At 39.3% G+C, this 23,401-nt stretch overlaps 1 protein-coding gene across 8 annotated transcripts in view; it reads right to left on the minus strand.

Moving 5' to 3' along the window:
- ptprt (protein tyrosine phosphatase receptor type T) overlaps nucleotides 1-23,401 on the minus strand; it is a 216,343-nt gene that overhangs the window by 106,960 nt on the left and 85,982 nt on the right. For all 8 annotated transcript variants that reach the window (XM_044023698.1, XM_044023695.1, XM_044023697.1 and 5 more), the window contains exons 11-13: nucleotides 8,768-8,969; nucleotides 6,562-6,664; nucleotides 2,251-2,527 (exon numbers count right to left, since the gene is read on the minus strand). In XM_044023698.1, the coding sequence (XP_043879633.1) occupies nucleotides 2,251-2,527; nucleotides 6,562-6,664; nucleotides 8,768-8,969 (582 nt within the window). The remainder of the gene's footprint in view (nucleotides 1-2,250; nucleotides 2,528-6,561; nucleotides 6,665-8,767; nucleotides 8,970-23,401) is intronic.

Here is a 23,401-nt window from a genome sequence, read left to right on the forward strand (position 1 = left end):
ACAGGTATCTGGAAGAGATTTAGATTGTAATCGTAGTGTGAAATTTTAACAAATTCATCCTGTGGGCCGGATAGGACCCTCTGGCGGGCCGGTTCTGGCCCCCGGGCCGTACGTTTGACACCCCTGCACTAGATGATGAATGAATGAACCATCCAGTCACAACACTATTCCTCGTTTATGTGATTGTCTTGTGTGCATCTATATATCACTGTCTTTGTTTGCCCCACTATAACAAATTAGAAAAATAAAAGATACTGTCCTTAAAGTGTATCAACATTTAAGTGGGGTGTCCATAATACTGTTACATCCAATTTGCATGTATAGACCTGCACCTAAGAGGCCTACATATGCACAAATGTGTGTGCAACTAATGTCCTTCAAATATGAATACCAAATAGTAATATGGCTTATCAATCCTCTAACACATACTTTATTGTCCATTAAGATATCATTCTCTGAATGTAACACAATAAAAACAGTCGACCATTATGTTAGTTGCAGTAACTCAGGCTGATATTTTTATAGAACTGTTTGGGTTACAGTAGCAGACAAAAACAAAGCTGCCTTTATTGGATGAAATTCATGAGCTTTATGAAAGTGTGAGCTGTTTATGCTTCACTTATTTATTAAATCATCTGGGTTGCAGTCCTGCACAGGCCCACTTGCTTTTCTATTTACTTTTTCTCCACCGGCAGCCCTGCAACGCTCCAATCCGTGACCTGAACAAACCGCACACTGATTGGATTGACTGAGATCCAATCGAATGAAGAATTCTGATGTGACCGGATTCAGGGTCTGCACGTTCACTAAGTGCACGCATACGCACATGCTGACACGCACTAAAGTAAAGGCACCCACACATACACTCAACTGCTCGTGCACACACACCCCTAACCCACACACACTTGCACACGCTCTCTCTCCATGTGAGACCATTGTGGGAAATCTGCCTTCTGGAGGAGGCTATTACATCACAGCATCAGCCAGCTTGCTCAGCCCAGCTCGCCAAACAGAGTTACCGTGGTTACAGCAGTGGAAAATTAAAACAACCCTCGTAGGGGTTCAAAGTATTATGGAAATTTGAAAAAGCAAGTTCAACTTGTGAATGAGTTATGAGAGGAAGGTGGCAGAGGTGGGCGAGGTGTTTGTGTATTTGCAGACAAGATAATTGGCAGACAAAAGGGGGGGATAAACAGACAGATGAATTCTGGGAGTGAAGATTCCCAGAGGGAGTTTCTCTCTTCTTTTATTTATGTTAAGTAGCATCACATTTTATTTGACTGGGAACCTAAGAGGGTAATTCAAACTGCTCCTCTATTATAAGTTTCCAATGATATCACAGCAGCAGCAGTTAGGTTGTATTTTTTTGGCCTGCCCCACACTGACAATTTGCTCACCAACACAACTGTTATCAGAAGCTTTTAAAGCTTATAGAACACCTTTGAGACAATGATTGCCTTTAAATGGGGTCACAGTTACCAGGTTCACAAGTCCAAATGCTGTGCTCTGCTGTGTCTCACATGTGTGTCTAAATCTCACCTGCTGCAGAGCTGCTGTGGAGGTTCAGCTACATCGGGTTTGCTTTGAACATCTTCACCAAATCGTTTTAAATGCCCATCTGAACTCAACTAAATGCTAGGACTTTTCAGTATGCCATAATACTCAGTTCACCATAAACCGTTGTTGGCGCAAAAGTGAATGGAATCGGGGAATCACAGCACAGGTACAGGATGTATTACGTTTGTGACATATGAGACAAATAAAGATGCTGAAATTGTGAAGAAAGACATTATTCACTGTAAATGTCTTGCTGTGAGATGCGCGCGGCGCGCAGTTGAGTCACTTTAAGACATTTAAAGAGGACGTCTTATCTCTCAACAAACATTATGCCTTTGCATTACTTTACATGATTGATTGCCTGCTAAATTGTTGGCCACGCTGGCGTCTAGACCCAGATATTTAATTTAATAATTCATATTAGCATTCACGTTGCCATTGCCTGGCAGTAGGGACATAAGCCTTTGAATGCCAAGCACACCATGTACGAGACTTCCTATATCACAACCATGAGCGCACAAGTTCAGCTTGAAAGCAGGCAACTGTATTATTTCTTTGTGGAAATGCCATTTAGGTTCAAGACTCAGCCATAAAGTGTCTTAAATGAGTCAAGGTGGTGTAAGTTTTTTTTTTTTTTTGCTTATTTGATTATTTATTCTGACAAAAATGAGGGTTTGACATGATGACACTCACCCCGTTGGCTCTGCTCATTGCCTGATAGTAGATGCTGTAACTTTTGGCAGGAGACAGCGGAGGATTCCAGAAACCGCCGTAGCTCTTGTTGTCTCCGACCGTGAACGGCTGTACCACCGTGAGGCTGGATGGCGGTAGGTCAGCAGCAATGTAGTAGGAAGAGTCCAAGATGGAGGCATTGCGAAAGCTGACAGGGGCGGAAAAACATTCGGAGACTTCGGATGCAGAGCGTCGGGTCTTGGACTTGCGCTCCTCTTTCACGACAAGTTGATAAGAGCTGGAAACACAAATGTGATTATTTTAATCAGATTTTTGTTCTTTAAAAAAATACTGGTGTGTGCTTTTTACAAGCCCTGCAGCTTTGGAAGCTTATAGACATAGTCAATGTATTTGTTTCAGATTTATATAAACCATTATTTTCTTCTTTTACTCCATACTCCTTCTACAGCCTCCCTCCTTCTGCACATTCTTATCCTTTTTACCTCGTTTCCACAACCCTCCCTATTTGCTTCAGTGCATACCTCTCCCATTCTTTATTCTCAGTATAGTCTGGGGGCCTTATGTTCAGTTCAGGAGCAGCAGTTCCTGAGATAGAACCCCACACTAAGTCTTTGTTCCCTCAACATCCATTTATCTTTCCCTTACATCCCACACACCTATTTTCATTAAACCTTTAGAACATGTTTTATTGTGATGTGGTCTTTGCTCGTAATATGGTAATATGTTAAAGTAATATGTTTTTGATCTGAGAGCAGTACTTTTCCAACATTAAAGTCTCAGTGGAATGCCAGCCATTAGCAAACTATGGATTCTCAAGTGTGGTATTTACATGTTGGTATGATGTTTACTAATAAACAGATTCTGTAAAATGTGTGCATCTTTATGGGATGAGTGTAAATTGCACCGGGGGTGCAATTTTTTTTTTTGCTATGTTTGAAAGTAAACTGCTGACACATGATTTCTTGTGCTGACTGTGAGTGCACATCTGTTACTGTGTGAGGAAAGAACATGAATGGGTCTGTTTATGAGTCCAGATGTCTCCACCTGCCTTAGCTGTGTCTATTTGTTGGGGGGTTGTGTGTGTGTGTGTGCAACAGGTACACATACACCTGTGTGCGATCCAGCAGGTGTGCATTAGTTTGTGTGTTCCAACAGGTGTTATATGGTTAAAAAAGAGAGAGGTCCCCTTGGGACCCCCAATGTCATTTTTTTGATAAATCGGACCATTTATTGTCACATCATCTTGTACTGATGATGACTTGATGTTTCTATGACCATTTATATATGTTCACCTTTGTTAGATAATGTATATATAATGTTTTCTGCCTGGGTGATGTCAAAGATGATGTTGATGCTGTGATTGGTCATGTGATCTGTTATTTGGTTCAGCTGCGATCACTGGTCTCATTGAGGTTAGTGATCCTAAGGAAGCCACAGGTGAAACGTGCTGTTTGCTCATGAATAAATCTATGTAAAGTCATATTATGCAGTGGGTTTGCATTGTCTTTATCTCTCTATTTTCTCTCTCTCTCTCTCTCTCTCTCTCTACACACACACACACATATACATGTATATACATATGTGTGTGTGTGTGCGTCCATTCCACTCTTGAAGGCTTCATTGAATGGCTGAGGGCTCCTTTAGCAGTCAGGACAAACGCAACGGCCCTCCGCAATTACCTCCATTCTCCATGCCAAGAACTCACTTCACAATTACACGCAATTAGGGAAAAGTATGTTTCTGTGAAGGGGGCGGCGGCCAATTATCCTCAGCTCCCGTTTGGCAGCTTTCATAAAAAATAATTGCTGATGACCAAAGATGAGAACCCCCCCCCAACCCCTCACCCCCCTCTTGCTCACTCACCTGCCTTTCTGGTGAAACATCCCTTTCAGACTAATGACTTTATGAGGCTGCGCAGGGGAGGAAAACAAGGCCTAAAACAGGCAAACGGGGAATAGTTTGTGTGTTCCTAGATGCACACATTTACTGTATGTGTGTTTTTGATGTTTTCTTCTCATCATGGTACCAAGGACTTTTATTGAGTGAGTTTTGGTAAAATGTTAGAAATTGAATTCAGTTGAATGATTGTTGAGTTGAAGGTTGGCACTCAGGGATATTGTGAAAACCCACAAAAACATCCAATAGTTCCCAAAATTCTGTGTTTTTGGATGTGCACGTGATAATCAGGCATGTAGACCTTTATGTAAATGCACATGTTAGCGTCTGAGCATGCATTTAACATTTCTGTATTGGTGTGTAGGTCTCATTGACACCGATAGCTGCTCTTAGTGCCGTCATTTTGCTAAACATCCCTCATTATGAGCTCCTGAACTTTGTTCTATCTTTGTTCTATACCACATGTCGTTTACCTAACACACATCTGTGGGCAGTCAAAACGTGAACTATTTGCACAGAATAACCATAATATGTGTGCATGATAAACCCATAAAGATGTTAATGAGAGTAGCCTCATTCAGCCTCAGTATTTGCCATGTGTGTGTTATAAATGGCATGATATGGTATGGGATTTACAGATATTAAACCACTTACCCACGCTCACATATTAGAAATACATTTCCCCAAGTTGAAATTCAAGTGATATATATTCTTCACACACCCTTGTCGAAACAATATTTCCCCAAAGGCAACCAAGAATAATCTCTTCTCCTGTTCACCAATTAAATGGAACTTTTAATTGAAAAGAAAAAGTGTCTGGAGGAAAAAAAAAAAAAATGAAAATGAATAAATTAGTGGTGTTTCCATTATAAACCAAAACCATACAGGACAGAGGATGGGATGAATGATACTGGAGTGTTCAATGTGTTCTTGCTAATTCCTTCCATTACTATTTAGTAATAAAGAAACTGACAGCATGTAAGTTTTTTTTTTTTTTTTCATTTTGCATGTAGCAGATCAAACTAAATTATAGGAATAATTTAATTGCAGCCTTTGAGATTTGCTGATTGCTTTGTTTTAAACTGCAATTCCGATATGCAAACAGATAATTGTTTTGCCCAACAGTTCAGCTGAGCATTTTAGCACCGTGTCCGAAGTAATCCTCATCATGCGTTTGCCAATTTAATCAGAAAGCAGACAAGGTGGTTTATGAATTTCTAAGTGTTACAAGTGGGTCACTCCACATCTGTGTGCAGTGCGTAACGTCTACATCACTGATCTGCTGCGTCTCGCGCACATGGGAGCTCGTCTGCTGTGGAGCTGCTGCTACGTTTTCGAGCTTTTGCGTTTGAAAATTGCACCATGGGACATGATATCTCAGGACTCTACAATATTCATCCATGGCACATGAAAAATAATTCCGGAAATTACAACATATTTCAGATAAAGATATAGAAACTGTGGTGAACATGATCATTTTCAATCATTTTGTTCTTGTTTCTATTACTGCCGAGAAGAAAAGGTGAGACCTCTCTTCTTAGGAAAAGCAGGCTGCTCTAATCATATGGGTCATTCATTGTTGCCCAGGTGTAAGTCATTTGCAGCTGAGGCTGAGGCATGGATGCAAACATGTGTGTCCTCAATTCTAAAGGTCTTAGTTTTTGCAGACAAACATCAGGTCTTGAGTAAAATGAATGGCAGTGTTTCCAAAGTTCTCCGTTTTAGGGGCTCAAAAATGCTGCAGCCTGCTTGTCAGTGCATGAAACAAAGCCTAAATGCCTATTTTATCCCCTTTTTTTCAATGAGCTGTTGGCAGGAAGCTTCGACTAAAGCAGTCAACTGTCCAGGGACTAGACACTGATTGCCAAATTACTGTCAGTCCACTGTGGAGTTGCATCACCATAATGCAGCAACTAAAAAGCTTCAAGATGGAAGTGATGGAGTGTCATGCTGCCAAACCTGTGTGTGTGTGTGTGTGTGTGTGTGTATATATATATATATATATATATATGTATATATATATATATATATATATATATATATATATATATATATATGTATATATATATATATGTATATATATATATATATATATGTATATATATATATATATATATATATATATATATATATATATATATATATATATATATATATATATACATATATATACACACACATAAAAAAGTCCTATTGTCTGATTTCTGTTGCATACAAAATGGACTAATATGTGTGAGTGACTATAATGGCCTTAAAAAAAGCACTTGAGGAAGAAGCGAGAGGGAAGAGAGTGGTTGGGAGAGGAAGAGAAGGGAGGGTAAGTGGAGTAGAAAATACAAGGATGAAGAGCAGATGTAGAGAGGAATACGTGTAATGGAGATAACAAACAAAAATGTGACAGAGGTGAGAAAATACCTTATAGGTGCTCCACGTGACTGAGCAGGCTTTAGCAGGATGGTAATAGTGGTCTCTGTCTCATTCAGTGGCGCCTCAGACTCGTACTCTGGCATCATTGGGGCTGATGGAAAGAAAATCAACATTTTAGACCAGGGATTCTTTCACTGAATGACGACACATTCTGGATGTCACATGCTACTGCGCAAAATAGCAACCCCCCCAAAAAAAAAAAAACTTGCCTACACACATTAATGCTTGCTCATACCTGTGGTTCTGTTTTGGCATCGTTTTTTATCAGAGGCAGAAAGAAGGATGTGTGCTTCAATCTGGAAGGCTTCACAGACATTCAATTCAATTACATTCAGGTTTTTAATTTAACATCTGTCATGGTCTCATATTTGAGGTGCAGCATCAGCGCCTATCTGAGTAAAACATCAACACTTAATTCGCTGATTGAGGTGGCATTTGGGTTATTAAAATGAGTCCTCTACTCTTCCTCCTCTGAGCATCCATCTCAAACTGTTTGCATTGTTTCATTTAAATCCCTTCACCCGTCGGTCCCTGAACGGGATAACAAAGACACAGGCTGGCATGACATTTAGAGGGAGACACCTCAGTTATGTGTTAAGGGGCCACATTAGTTTGTTTTTTTGACCTCTTGGTGACACGTTGTTAAAAGCTGGAGGAACTGTCAAACCAAAGTCACTGTAGGTGTTAAAAGGATGGGGCAGTGCTAACAACATGCTGCACAAGGGTACTGAGCAGTTCTTATCAGCAACACTGTCCGGAAGCAGAACTCTGTGTGTGACACTGGTTGTGCTCATTAAGGATGCATTAAAAATGAATGTGTATATACATCCTTATTTCAGATACAGTAACCTCATTTCACATTTCCCCAAAACCCAGTCCATGGTTTTCCAGTGGTGTGGACAGAACAGTTTCCAGTACTGACCATTCATATCTGGATCAATATAAAAAGAGATCTCAATGTACAGAAAGTATTACGATGTTTCAGACCACACGAGAAATAAGTGATTCGCATCAACTAATATTCTGATAAGAGGTGATTACTGCTGTGCCTATACCATATTTGACTAATTTATACAAAAGTCATGAAGTTTTTTTTTGTGTAAATATTAAAATTGGGGCTGCAACTAATGTGTATGTTCATAAAATCTATAATTTATTTTCTTGATTAATTGACGAGCCATTTGGTCCATAAAATGTTGTTTCCATTGACAACAATTCATCACGCAGCTAATCCCAATTTAATTCATTGAAAGTTGTACTATGGGTACATATCAATATTTTTTTTTTTTTCTTTTCTCCGTGATGGAGCAGTTTATCAGTAGAATGTATCTGTGGTGACACCAACTGTTGCTCGAGGGTAATGTTTCACTGGTAAGGGTTGCAACCTCATCAATAACAAGAGAGCAGAAATAACAACGCAAAACAAAAGGTATATCATTTAGCAAGGGATTATTAGAGACATGTGAAAAAACCAGAGAGGAAATGTCTAAATGTAGACAGAGAGGAAGAAAAAGAGAAGTGACTGTGATATTGAAAGAAGATAAGGACGGGGGAAGGAAAGTGGCTGAAATACGGAAAGGGTTAGGTAAACCTGGAGAGAGACAGAGTGGTTGAGAAGGAGTGATAAAGGGCAATGAGAGACATGGAAATAAATAAAGAAAGAAAAAAACTACAAAAAGGTTTTTATTTTGCATCTGTCATTTAAACAATAAAGAGTGTCCTTCACAAAACACTTGGAATACGAATAGAGATGTCTGCCTGTTCCAGACTCAAGAAAAACATTAACATATGAAGGTGTGTCTACTTTTCTTACAAAAAGGTCCTTTTGATAAGAGACCGTTTTCCTTTTTCTGTGGTGCCCCGAATATTTTCTCCAGACCAAGGTTGGTGACATACAGAGAGTTCAAAAATGGTCACTCAGAGAGACAAAAAGCCACACAAAAAGCACAGAAGGACTGACTCTTAGCTGACACTCTTTAATGTCTCAGACCTTTGGTGAAGTGGCAATACATAATAACAATTTTGTACCTGCATCTTTGTGTGGGAAAAAGAAAAATGTAAAAAGTCTGATCATCAAATATATCTTTTTTTTTCTTTTTAAATGTAGAATTATTTCAGTCTGAGTTAGTCAGTGAAAAATATACAAACAAAACAAACAAGAATTAAAAAAAAAATAAATAAAACTGAGTGTTACCTGCAATCTTGGTGGTGATGCGGGTGGTAATGGGGGGTCCAAAGCCCTTGTTTGTGGAGGCCTTCAGGGTAAAGAAGTAGGTTGTCCCTGGGTAGAGACTGACGAACAGATGATGGGTCTCATTCCTCAACTTGAACACTCGTCCCCTCTGGGTGGTCAGATCTGCACTGGGATCCAACGAGCTCAGGGCCTTGTAGGTGATCTGGAGTTGGAAAGGAGCAGGTTTATTTAGTTTGATGATATTCATTTTACTTTCTTTTTTTTTTTGGTCTCAGTCTTTTATTTATTTACTCTAATGTTTATTTAATGCCAGGCAAGAAAACCTTGGGAATGCTTCAGGACATGGTGTGCTGCTGATTTAAATTACATTTCATTTAAGACTCTGCATTTAAACAGATTTAAACTTTGGACACTTGAGAAGTGTGGATGTAAATGCAATCCCATTCTCACGTCTTGTGTTGCTCGTTAGACAGTAAGATGCTTGGGGAAGATGTCTGCTGTATGAAGCCCCAAACATATTAAAATATAGCCCTAATAAATGCCCAAAAGGTATTTTGTTGATGATAGCAAAAAAACAACACCATCTCAGATAGAGCAAATGCACTAAATCAGTCATCTGTTAATTAAGAAATTGTCTTGAAAACAAACACACAAATAAAATATGAAGTAGAATTCATGTTGACTTTCTACCACACGTCCATGCTTCTCTGCATTTTTAGGACGGGAACAAATTGAGCAAATTGACCCATGGCCACTAAACTGGCAGAGTCACTTCAATGGTTATTCTGTTAAAAGAAATGTCAATGTGTGTTGTAATGTTGCTACTGGCAAGTTTCCACACTGCACAACCCACCAATGATTGCACACACAGACAGGCACAAACACACGTACACGCAGCAGAACCCTCGAGGACAGCTGTCATTGTGAATGACAGTCAGCACAAAAGAGTATTGACTGGTGGGAAAAAACACATTAACAGCAATTCAACCTCAAACGCATTTCGACTCTGAATGTCTCTGTGTCAACCTCTCTAAGTGCATTTCAGAGATAAAAAAAAAAAAAAAAACACACGATATTAATGATGAAAAAATAGAAGCAAAATGTGGATGTGGAGAAGACACAACAAGAAACAAGTAAGACATACAGTGCAACATAGAACCAAAAAAGCATTCAATGAATTGTAAACCTCCACCAGTGCATCTGTTTTTCAGGGTTACAGTGTTGCCCATCACTTGTCTTCTGGGTTGTGTTTCTGGACAAAACAACATGTGAGGGCAGCACTGCTTATAGTTTACTGCCAACACCGAATCTCCAGAGCAGAACTTCCCCACGGACAGACGAGAGAAGCATCTTTGCTTAATGCGTAATATAAATCTAATGATAAAGTTGTCCAATTGACATAATTGACTAACAGTCAGACACATTACACTGAGCAGGAATTAATTCCTGACAATGTGAGAGAAAAACAAACCATGGAGTAGAGCTGTTTGGATGTAGCGGGGGAGCTTTGTTGCATACAATCACCATTTGCCATCTGCCCTTGGACGTAGTCAGTTCAGCAAAGGTTCAACAAGGGCGTATATGTGACACCTAGTGACACCAAAGTACTGTAAGTGATGAAGTGTTACAACTTCAGGCACTTTTTAGAGATGCTGCTAAGTAATGAATTCAGACATTATGGCACCAAGAAAGATGGGGAATGATTGCAAGGTCTCACGCCAATAAAGAAACTTTAAAAAATTAAAATAACATTTTTGCCACAATAAAAAGTTCATAAAATTAGTGTTATTCTAAATATCAAGAAAGAAAGAAAGAAAGAATAGAACTAGGGATGAATGAAGGAGAAAAAGAGGAATGAAGAGCCAGAGTCAAACTGAGGCTTGGAGCAAAACTACATGATAACAAGTGATGCAGATGAATGTTTGTGAAGGTGTTTGTTTATGTGTCTGTGGGCTTGGTTGAAGGAGCATCTCAGCATTTCACACTCATAGATGTCATGCAGCCCTTGTCGCGCCAATAACAGACTAAATTCAAACGCCGTAGCACCACAATGCCTCACTTCAACTCTGCCTCCCCGCAGGATTGATGATGTGAGAGTGTGAGACTGTGAAAGGGAGTGTGAGAGAGATATAATCTAATTACTGATACAACTTTGTCACCAACATTAAAAAGTGATTGACTCCTCTCCATCCATCTCATTTTTAAAAGAATAACAATATCTGCCTGGATTAGAATGTGTCTATTCTGAAACTGCATCATATGATACTGATGCATTTCTATGAACTGCACTTTAGTGTCAACACATAGCATGAAGCATAAGTGACTGCATCATTTCACTTCAAAAACAAATCAAAAACAACCATACAAGTAGCCATGTATTATGGAGTTGTGTTTTTTTTTTTTACATCAAACACAATTGCAAACAAATGCAATGCAGAGTTCTGCTAAGAAACTCTTGTCTTGTAAAACCATCTTGGCAACACCTTGCTATTTTAGACTAAAACAAGTCTAAATGAATGAGGTGAGTGTGATGACTCAGCAGTCAAAGTTAAAAACACCACAGACACTGTTTGTCACAGACAGACAGAGCAGCTGTGTTTGATGGCCATAATAGAGGTAAAAAGGTGACACTTGGGCGAATTGAATGAAGGGATGAAAAGCTTACTCTTGCAGGTGAGACTCACACTGTCTGCTGTCATCTTGGTTGAATGTAACTGTTCTCCCCCCGGGGAAAAAAAAAGACAAAAGACCCCGGCAGTGAGTGTTCCAGGTTTTAGAAATTTCATGACCATAAAAATGGTAATTTTTACTAATTTATCTGCTTATTTGTCTCTATTTTTGTTTGGTTTGTTCGTTCTCATTGCCATTGCAAAAATATATGAAGCGATGATGTGTCTTTATATGTTTATATAACAAAATGATAATTAGAACTCCATGGAACAAACTTAAAGGAGCCTTTATTCTTCTCTTTCCTTCATCACGCACATCTGAAGGCATAATCTTTAGCCAGGATGAGGCTGGCAGTTTAAAATGAAGCAGGGACCTCCTGACAGTGCAGCACATGTCTCCTATAGCCCTGAAGGTTTGCTTGGCTGGCTGAACAAAACATGTTAAATCAATAGCTATTTATACAGACTGGGACTTGGGGGATGGAACAATAAAATATTATCTATTTCATCTACGCTGCAGTTTTGGTTTGCATATCGATGGCTGTTATTTTACGAGTCATGAATGGCTCTCTATATTTTTACGGGCTTTACACTCTCTGCCTGCACTCTTGTCTTATCCACTAACTCATTCCCCTCGCCGCTCTCTTCCCTTGTTGAGAGCTAGACTCAGTTGCTCTGTTTTATCACTCTTACCACAGTATTTTCTGTCCATTCTGTATTTCTCCCCTGTTTCTCACCATTTCGTTCTCTAACTCCACACTTGATCTACGAAGTCATCCCCTCTCTTTTTTCTCTCAAAAGACAGATTTTAGGCCATAAACCAAACTCACTCCTTAACCTTTAGGTCACCCTGCTTTCTCTTCATCTCCCTCTATAGGTGATGTACTTGGAATACGTAGAGCCATAAAACGCAGGTTGTTTTATTGGCCAATGAAAAGGCAGGCATGTTGCATGGCAGTGCATCTTGGGTAATAGAGTGTATGTCTGAGGGGAGAACTAATGGGAGGGAAGGTGTATGAGTGATATAATTAGTGAATAGGGGAGGGACAGAAAGACAGATTTAAAAAAAAGAAGAAGAATAAAGCTGCTTTTAGACGTACAAAAAAAGTCTGAACATTTCTGGACAGTCGTGGAATAATGAAAGGAGCTGAATGTAAGAATGGAAATGTCTGCAAATGCTATCAAATTTCTGTACAATGCATAAAAAGTGAGCTCATACAAAAGTACAGCAGGGCAAATATCCAAAAGATGATTGAATGTACTACTACCAAGCCTATTACAAAAGATTGATTTTAACTTAACTTTATTTTAAAATGAGTCATTTAAAAGGTGCTTTACAGATTCTTAGATGCTTCATATTTGTGTGGAATACTTTGGTGAAAAGGGGTTCACACGGTGGTGTAGTGGTTAGCACTCTTGCCTTGCAGCGAGAAGACCCGGGTTCGAGGCCCGGTTGGAACAAGGGCCTTTCTGCATGGAGTTTGCATGTTCTCCCCGTGTGTGTGTGGGTTCTCTCTGGGTTCTCCGGCTTCCTCCCACAGTCCAAAAACATGCAATGTGGGGATTAGGTGAATTGGACACTCTAAATTGACCGTAGGAGTGAGTGTGAGAGTGAATGGTTGTTTGTCTCTAGCTGTGTGTGGCCCTGCGATGGACTGGCGAACTGTCCAGGGTGTACCCTGCGACCCTCTGGTGGAGGATAAAGCGGTAGATGATGACTGACTAACAAAAGAAAAAAACCCATGGCCAAAACAAGCGTTAGGTCCTGACAGGCTGGTTCCCTGCAGTTACTGCAGACACTGAGTATGTATACATGTCCCGTTTAATTGAGCTAAGGCCGTAGTCAGACTAAGACAGGCAATAAGTAATAAGTGAGTAAATTAATTTATTGGCCGTGAAAGTCTGACTCCGCCACTGTAGGTGGCGCTGTATCTCTCTATAAGCTAGAGTGTATTGAATCAGTTTCCTGTTGACCTTTATGTCACAGAAAAACTAACAGCGAATGCTCGGTGAGACGGATCGTGCTGTGGTTCTGTACGTTTCGTACTTGCTGTACATGTTAACTGTAAAAAGTACAAAAGTGTGTCTTCTCTGTAGCTTTTGATCTCGCCGGAGCGAGAGAACGCCAATTCCGTCTTGAGCACGACTAAGCATATACTGTGCATGCAGGAGTGAATGACTAGTTCATTTCAGGCTACGGGCTGTGCATTACTACACCATTGTTGATTACAGTTGATGGAGCTGAGAACTTGTTTTGGACTGATGAATGGACAAAAGTTTTATAGAACACTTAAATCCATTCCAAATGGGTAACATTCCTCCCTGTCTAGTTGTGTCACTGTTACATGAAGAGCATCTAAATTCAATCTATCATCCTCTTATCAATATGCACAACCATAGACTTGATGGAACTATCGTGGGACACCTTCATCAATCAGTCCGTAGCATTTGTAAATACCCAGCTTTGTACTTAATCTTTCCAAAAAGACAGAATGGGTGTCATGGTAAAATATGATAAAGAGTTGGGGTTTTTTAACACTGCAAACACAAAACGTGTAATTTTACTGCATTATCAGAAAAAGGATGGCAGCGTGTGAACTTTGTTTGCTTATACCACTGTGTATGTTTGTTCATGCGGGAGATTGATGCTGGATAATATCAAAAGCCATTGCTTTTACCCAGCAGCCCTCTTCATCAAACACTGCTGCAGCGTGTGTGTGTGTGTGTGTGTGTGTGCTTGCCCTCCTGAGCTCCAGCCAAGTTTTATGGAAATAAACAATGTTTACGAGGTGTCGTTGTGCGATCGGTGCCGTTGAAATGCTATTTCAATTCAGTTTTGTCATTTTCCATTTTTTCCATTCACTGTGCCTCTGTTTGTTTTATTAGGAGTGATGCTGTGGCGTCATCCCTCACTGCCTCGCTGTTGCAGTTGTCTGTTCATTTTGAATAACAAAGGGACTGTTGTGAGTTGTCTTTTACTTCACTACTATTAACCTGGGTGAGGTTTAAGGTTGTTTACTACCTCACTATGTGTTTTGCATTCAATAGATATGCTCACCCAAAGCAGATTACAGCAGCATAAACTGATGAAGTAGGTTCCAGGCAGTCACTGTCTATAACTTTTTGCTGTCTCTTTTTCTGTATAGTAACTGCACTCATTATTTGTTTCCTAAACTGATTGGTTTCGGCCTTTCTCCACTCCTTAGTGCTGGAACTGCCACCCAAATCTGCACTATTTTCTTTTTTTATTAATGGTGCTTAAGTGGGGTGTTACAGACTTTGCTCTGTCCCTTTGCTCTACTGTGTGTCAAATATTCAGTTTGAAATGGAATTTAATAAATAGGAGCTAAATACGTGCTTTAGATAATAGTTGATACATTTAAATGTGTCTTCATTTTAAATGCATAAACCAACCACAAGATTATCCAAGCAAAGAAAGAAACAACTAGACATCTCCTATAAAACACCACTATACTGTAGATGCTATTAATAAGCAGTAATAGAATCAGCTCTGTACTCCTTTGGTTAATGAAAAACAAAAATAAATGTATTCTGTGTTTATGAAGCTGAGCTGCATGTTCAACATTAAGTGTCTGAGTTGAGGATTTTAGGCTGTGATCAAGTTCAACAGCTTGTATTTTACCCCTCGAAGATGGTGTTAAAGTGTGACCGGCTTTCATTTTGACTAAAGTGTGTTAGTTTGTTTATAGATATATGCTAATGCCATTCATCCATCTTCTACCACTGGGCGCTGGTGTCAATCCCAGCTGACATAGGGCAAAAGGTGCGGTGCATCCTGGACAGGTCGCCAGTCCATCACAGGGCCACATAGAGACAAACAACCATCCACTCTCACAATACGGTCAATTTAGAGAGTCCAATTTGCCTAATCCCCAAATCTGCCTGTTTTTTGGACAGTGGGAGGAAACAGGAGAACCCAGAGAATACCATATGCTAATACAATGGTCCAATACACAAAAAAAAAGCTGTAATGGTCCCATCCTGCCTTTGAATGAAAAGACAGCTAACTAAGGGAAACCCTGCCAACAAAAAAACCCCACTTGCTCCATGCATCACGCTATATTTAAACACTTCATATCCTGCTCATTAGACATTGTCTGAATTATAAAAAAAGGGGTCTACTTTACAGTGCCTGTCCTCTAATGCATAAAACTTTGTCACAGTGGAGAAATGTATGAAACCCACATACAACTTTTCCCGTTGTCTCCCCTCAGAATGTACCCTGACACCTTCTGCCTTGCCTTGTAATTTAGGAGGCACCTATTGTTTTAGGTTCCGGCATTTCTGTTTTTAGAAGTTTCCATTTGGGGCAGAGTGTTCCCGCCTTTAAAATGTCAAGGCATTCTGGGTCACTACGAATAGAAATGCACACAAACAAACACTCAGAAATACTGAAACTCTCTCACACACACAAAGGCATGCCAATTCAACTATGTATTTAAATCCCAGCATGTGTGTGAATGTCAAGTTACATAAAATTAAAAAATGGAAATAAAGTCTACTGTTTTTTTTTTCAAGTTGAGCAAATTGATAAAAGAAAAATGAGACAGAGAGGGATGAAGCTCAATGAGCACTTCATTTGGTTTGATAAAAAAGTGCTCGCTGTATCCTTATTGAGATAAATGTACACAAGAGAGATGGAAAAATAAAAAATGTGAGGAAGAGAGATGAGCCGGAGCAACAATATTTTTGTTCTATAAATATCCAAGATGTTATTCTCTAATTGCCCAATCAGGCTGTTCAATCAGTCATCAAGAGGCAGGGGGGAGGAGCAGTGAGGAGGCTTTGGGAATATAAAATTCAACATATGATAGGATACAAGGGCTTTTGAAAGCTCTTCTATATTCCTTTGGAAAGCTCTTGTATGCTGTCATTTGCCTGTTATGGCAGCCCACTGTGACCAAAGTTCAAAAATCAAAATCATTACCACCCTAACACAAAGAGCATCTTTGTTCACCCTGGAGGAAGCGAACAGAGAAAGCGCACTAAAATCACCCCCAAAAAACCAGCAAGTGGTGACAGTTTGACAGGAAACAACCTGAATCTGCATCAGATGCTTGTCTCACAGCCACAAGACACTCCACCTGTCAGTCGAGTTGACAAGAGTGACAAAAAATAAGCATCCTCCCTCTACAATGTAGGTCACACCCACTTCTCCTGCTCTCAATTCAACATTAAATCACACACAGATACACTGATCACTGTGGATTAGCAGTGATTTGCCAGTGTATTGTGTGTCGTGTCTGTGATCTTATAGGTGATGTATGTCATCACACCTCGAGGACACTACGTTACGCCCTTGTTCTAAATCTCACTTAGAGATGGCAGCACCCACTGTGTGCATGTCACTGTTACGTAGACAGAAAAACTGCCTCTTCCCCAGGGAGGCATGTGTGACCAAAAACGTACGACATTTTATATGTATGCAATATTTGATGCCGACTTTGCAAAATGTGTTATCTTTACATGTTTTAAGTAAATGTATCTAACATTTTAGTTTTTTTTCTATACAATACTACACTTTGTTGTCAGGCAGTAACACTGATTCTTTAATGTGTTGTGTGGGATTAGCTCCGTAATGCCAGTGGAATGATTTTGACAAAACCCATCATAAAACATGGGTAATACATGTTGGTATTAAATGTTTCTTTGAGTTTGGCCAATAAATAAATACATACATTGCAAGGCCATTTGTAAAGATTAGTAATTTACTATTGATAGAGGGTCGCTGGGTATTAGTTAACCTCACAGTTGAAAGTGAAACATGCAGATGGACTCTAAAAGAAGAATTTTCTTTTTTGTCCCAAACCAACCAAGGGAATTGGGAATGATTAACATACATCCATGACGGTGCTTCTCTAATGTGACTTAAGCACTGAGGAGAGTAAAATACTGCAGCAGAATTAACTGTTGCTAAAAAAAATGGGTTTGTTTTTTTTGATGTCTGGTATAGTCATTGAGTGTGTGTGTGTGGTACTTGTCTTTGACTACTGGCAGACAGATAACAAACTCTCTTTAGTCAATTATAACAACTATAACAGCTGCCAATCAATACTGCCTTGATCACACTGTCAAGAAGAGTGATTGTGTTTATTCTCTTATGGTTAAGAACAACAGTAATGGACTGTTAGAATGAAATGCAATAAACCTGCACGACAAAACACCAGAATAACATATTTGATTTACTAAAAGCACACCACCTACAAGGGCAGCGATGTATTAGACTGTGGATTGGATTATACTTTGTATGTTTACTCTCGGCAAAAATCAACACTGATTTATTTTAAAAGCGAAACGTTTGGGTCCTTTGTCGCAAAATCATATTCTGTAGCATTGCGGTTGTTAATGACTCTCTTTCCTGATTGTCGCCTTAGAGGAGGAGAGGTCAGCTGAATCGCCTGCCTCGTGGCTTGTGCCATTTCACAGATGAAGCTGTGCCACACAAGGCTGTAGTAAAAATAAATAAAATATATTATAAAGCAGGGGTGGTTGCTGCGCACCAGTACACACACACACACGCACAAACCCGTATGTGTATAAAGAAGGCCATCCCCCTGCAGGCCAGCTGAAAAAGAGTAAATGGTGTCAGCAGCTCGAGGGCTTGAAAGCCACTCTAAATATAGACTATTATTGACAGAAGAGAGAAACAATACAGAGAAGGAGAGAAAGAGAAGCTGGATGGAAGTAGGGGGCAGTATGGGACAGTAAATCTCACAAATTTTAACAAATAGTCAAACTTTTCAATACTAGATTTCTTAAGATGATGTAATACTATAATAGACAGTAAACTGATTCCGATATTGATATTGGGATATTTGTTAATGTTTTATTAGTGATCCATCGTATTTTTAGCTAAGTTTGAGATCTAAATCTAACCGAGATACGTTTATTTTCTCACTTTTTAAATTGTGTATTATATTCTTTTGATTAAAAAAAAAAAATAAAGAAATCGCACAATGTGATGCAGTTTGGATAAGGCAAAATCTGCAGTTATAGGGAAATCTATCAAGCCATTGTTGCTGACCTGCAGCTATCACTGAGGCAACAGTGAACTGAATTGAAGGTGGGATCACCTTTGGTGGCTGCTGCTGCTGCTCTCCTAATGAGATTCAATCATCCCATCTGCGCAGAGACCAGATAAAAGGTAAGGACCTGTTTTCTGTGGAAATCAAAGTAACTCGGTTAGATAAATGTCAGTGTGGGTGCCAATGTTGATCGCTGTGACTGATTAAAGGTCCGACTGGAGGAGAGAGGGACTGGAGACTAAGGTTATTCACATGGAGGACCAGACCAGAATAACTAGTACTCATGGCTACTCCTTGGTGTGTTAGATTTAATAGCTACAGTTTGTCAGAGAGACTTTCCTGTAGCTGGTGGACACTAGGTTTAACTGCCTTGATATAATAGCATATCATTGCTGGGAGATGCACAGTGACAGGGGATTCCAAATTTTTGATCAGTAAAATATTATTAGTGAGCAGTACAACAAAAAAGATACAACAATAACAGAATGGGTAGAAATAGCTGAGGAAATGTACACTTTGAAACGGTTGACCTTTTCTCTGAGGTACATGTGCTGTTGAAAAATGTGAAAGGTACTGGAAGAAATGAAACACTTCTGGATCGGTGGTGGCCTATTATGACCTCTATTATATATTTGCAATGTGAATTATAATGTGATCTGAGAAGTACTGGGTGGACTGTGGATATTGGTTATAAAGTCATGGGTCATGAAGGCCCACAGTGAGGCCGGGGGACACCTGTTGCTCCATAAACAAATCCCAAAGACATGAGATTGTAATGGAACCCAACACATTATTTTTTGACTGTATTTTCATTTATAAACATACGCGTAAGCTGTATAACATATCCTATTAATGCTTATCAACTAACCTGTGATGACCTTGTCTGTTGTTTTGTCCTGTTAGATCCATTTAATTTCAATTTTTTTGCTGTTTGTTAAACAATAGAAATATAAAACCTCAACATATTTGATTAACAATCACATCTTGTCACATTTCTACATTAAAATATTAATAATGTTATTTACAGACTCCAAACATTTCTATCACTGGTTAAATCCACACAAAGTAACAGAGTGTTTCATTCTGGTTGTCGCTTTACCTGCTTTAACCATCTATACTATAACATTCAGAGTGGGTAAATACTACTTAAGTTATTGACATAAATTAGGAGAGAATGTTATCCATGAACAGAGAAGACTGGAGAACAAACTCCGATGTCAGATGTCAGGCTGAAATATGAAAAGCTCTGATGCATTGGATTAAACCAAGGCATGTCCAAAGTCTGGCCCGTGGGCCAATCACAGCCCTTAGTGATATTTTGTACAGCCCACAGCTTCGCTTTTATAATGTATTATTTATGGCCAGGGAGGGAGTGGTCATACTGGTAAGGAGTTGGGCTTAGAAAACAGAGTTCTAGGTTTGAAACCCACCTGTGACAGACATGTTATTTGACTCCGGATGTTAAATTTTTCACTCCTGTGTGGCTCAGATTTGGTTACATTTCCATTTAAAAATGATAATTGTGACAATGAAAATCCCTTTTTTTTTTTTTTTTTTGTTAGAAAAGAGTGCATTTGTATGTAAATGTGGAAAAAAAGGTCTTAAGTTACCATTGGCCCCATCTCCACATTATCAAATCTGGCCCTCATTAAAAAAACAGTTTGGACACCCCTGGGTTAAACCAAATCAGCAAAGCAGTGATCTCATGACTTGCTTCACTGCTTTATTCTAATCAATGTTAGCACCAGCATCTGTTGAGGCAGCAGGGGTTCTGGAATAACTTCATATAGACCAGCAGGGAGACCAGCGAGCTCACCAAGAGAACACGCAATGGCTGAATGGTCTGATGAGGCAATCAAAGAAGGGTTTGACAAGGTCGTGATCTGTGTGAGTGCTAGTTTGTGTTTGAGTGCTTGTCTTCTCTCAGTTCAGCAACTGCCAATACCTGTCAAAGATGAGGCAAAGTTACAGGGAGTCTCACATGGTCTTTTTTGTTAATATTATTATTATTGTTATTATTATTATTATTATTATTATTATTATTAATAATAAAAAAGAACTCTATCAAATGATCCACAGTTTACTAACATAAAACGAGTAACTTGTTAACTTGCTTTCAATGTAGTGCTTGTATTTTTTTCTTTATAACACAAATATTAATATTAACAACTATGCCATACTGTTATCTTCAAATAAAACACACTTTTGTATCCTCACCTCACTTCTATCCTTCACTCAAACTGCCTACTTCAGCACATTTTCCCTAAACATCATTTATCCTTTCTCTGATGAATAGAGGACAAGTGGGAGTGACAGAGAGACCTGGTGTCCCATTAGATCCCTCACAGATGTTTCCTTTATTCCTATAATTAGCTGCAATTATAGTAATAGATGCATAAGATGAAGTGAGCATATTTGGCCACTGATTTCATTCATTTAATCACACCATAGGATGGATGTTTTCCGACACGTTTGGCCATGCTTACTGTGTGAGTTTTATCTCCTCTCACAGTCCTCACTCCCTTCTTTTCAGTGTTCTTATCTCTCCTAACAATTCTTCACCTTCCCCTCTCTTCCAATGTCCTAAATGTAATTCATTCGGTTTCCAGCCTGAAAAGCGAGGGACGGATGAAAAAAAAGAAAACACAAGAGACAACAGAGCAGGATAGGACACGACAAGAACCCCTTAGATGTTGCAGATGATGCCTTTAATCCTGTCAATAGCTGCAATTATAGTAATTATCTCTAATAGCCGCACATTGTGTTGAGGCTCTGATATGTTTAACAGATGATGCAGAGTTGTGCCGCCTCCGCCGGGGCAGGCAGGATAGAAAGCTTAGATTCATATTAATGAAACCAACACAAAACAAGGTGAAATTGATGTTGATCCCAAGAGGTTTATAGACTGCGGAGTGTTTTTTTTCTTTTTCTTTTTTTTTAAGCTCCAGGCCGAGGTCTAATGGAGGTTTCAGAGACGGTGAGTGGTCTTTGTACTGTGAAAAAAAAAACACGTAGAGGCTGGAGATTGATGTTAGGAGGCAGAAAGGGCTTAGGATAAAATACGGGCAATTACATGAGAAGAAGATGCTGCCAAAATAATATGTTCACCTTGTACAAGTGTAAAATGAGTTCAAAACAGCAGCTGAATTACAGTTTACTGTATCTTATCTATAAATCCCAATCAAGATGAAATGTCTGTAGAGAAGAAGAAAGATCTTCGACGGTCAGAAAATGTAAAACCACTGAGATTATTGTGAGCTATTGTGAGCTGCCTAAAATGATGATGCTCAGATTGTAATTGTAAGGGGCAACTATAGCAATACGTGGATGTGAACTACAATTTGCACTAGATTAACAAAGAGAGAATTACTGTAACACTCCCACCTCTCATCACCAAAATATTACCAATAATAATAATTATTACAACTAATAACAACAAAACACCATCATGGTTAAACATAAATTATTTCATGTTTGCAACTAAAAACATGTTTAAGTAGATTTTGGTCATAAAATTCAAATGAAAAACAAAACTTTGTGTGTGTTTAACACACACACAGACAGACAGACAGACAGACAGACAGACTGGCGGGTCATGGTGTGGGGTGGCTCCTTGGTGCAGTGATAGAGAACAGGAGACGGAGAACTGGTCAATAATTCATTAGACTGAGGGCTCAACGCGACTTCAAACCAAATAAACTGTGTGTAACTCCACACACTCTCACACACACACACAAAGTTCTGTGACTTCACATTCACTGACAATAATTGTACGGACACTCACTTTAACCTACAGTAACCTAACCTTCAAATATGTCCTTACATTCAATTACATGAGAGTGACTTACTTTTGTGTTCAAATAAGGACAAGTACGCACGATGTGACTATAAAAATAGATGTAGGTCCCAGCAACTTGAGTAATGGCAGGACCACCTGAAGTGTACACCGACATCTCTCAATCTGTCTCTCTGTCTCCCTCCCTCCCAAACACTGTCTGAAGGACTGTCAGGGGATCAGTCTTTCCTCCACTTCCTCTGCATTTTCACATTCCTACTTTTCTCCCGTCACAGCTGAATTGCTGCTTGTTTCTAATTTTACGCGAGTGCTCTTATTTATTCCTGGGTATGACCCACGTTTGATATCAATCTGACCCGAGAGTCACATGGTAAATATAACATCACCCACACATCTGTTTTTCATATTTCACATTGTTTTACATAAAAATCGCTTCCTTTGAGTCTAGATAGTTTGGTTTGGTGCTACATGTAAGTGTCATAACATGACTAACATTAGTAATGCCAGCTGTTCACTTGCCAGTCTGTTTATATTCCTCCTACTTTGTCAGGAACTGTGTTTTTTAGACCCATTTCAACTCAGGAAATGTTTTCCCACCTTACGCTTGGCTGATCCAGCACAGAGCTAGAGTCTTCACCCTCATCCAACACCTTTAAGACAAACAGAGACACACTGAGAGCTAGGTCTCTTTGTTTGACCTCACTGAGACTCTCGAGAGGAAAGAGCCTTCACTAAAGACTCAATGCTGATATAGCAGCAACATGATCCCCGGTAAAGTAACATCATTTTGATACTAAAAATGTTTTTTTTGCATCCACCAATCATGTCTTTCTCCATTCTATTTTTATTTATTTATTTCTATTTCTTTAATTCTGGCAGCTCCATCTCCCCAGTGATATGTGGCTGAGGTCATGGAGACAGAAGCTTCTTCTTCTGATTCTTTTTTTTTTGTGCTGCCGTTGTAATGATGTAGAAATCTGCTAAAAAGGTCAGTTAAGGTGAAATGAGAGATCTGGGATAAGAGCTCAACCAAGAGCATTCGACCAAGGATCAAACCTGCAAACCTCTGCTTCACACAGTCATAACCCAATGGTTTCAATCCAAAATCTTATCCACCTGGGGA

Source organism: Solea senegalensis, linkage group LG4, assembly GCF_019176455.1.
Source record: "Solea senegalensis isolate Sse05_10M linkage group LG4, IFAPA_SoseM_1, whole genome shotgun sequence".
Lineage (NCBI taxonomy): Eukaryota > Metazoa > Chordata > Actinopteri > Pleuronectiformes > Soleidae > Solea > Solea senegalensis.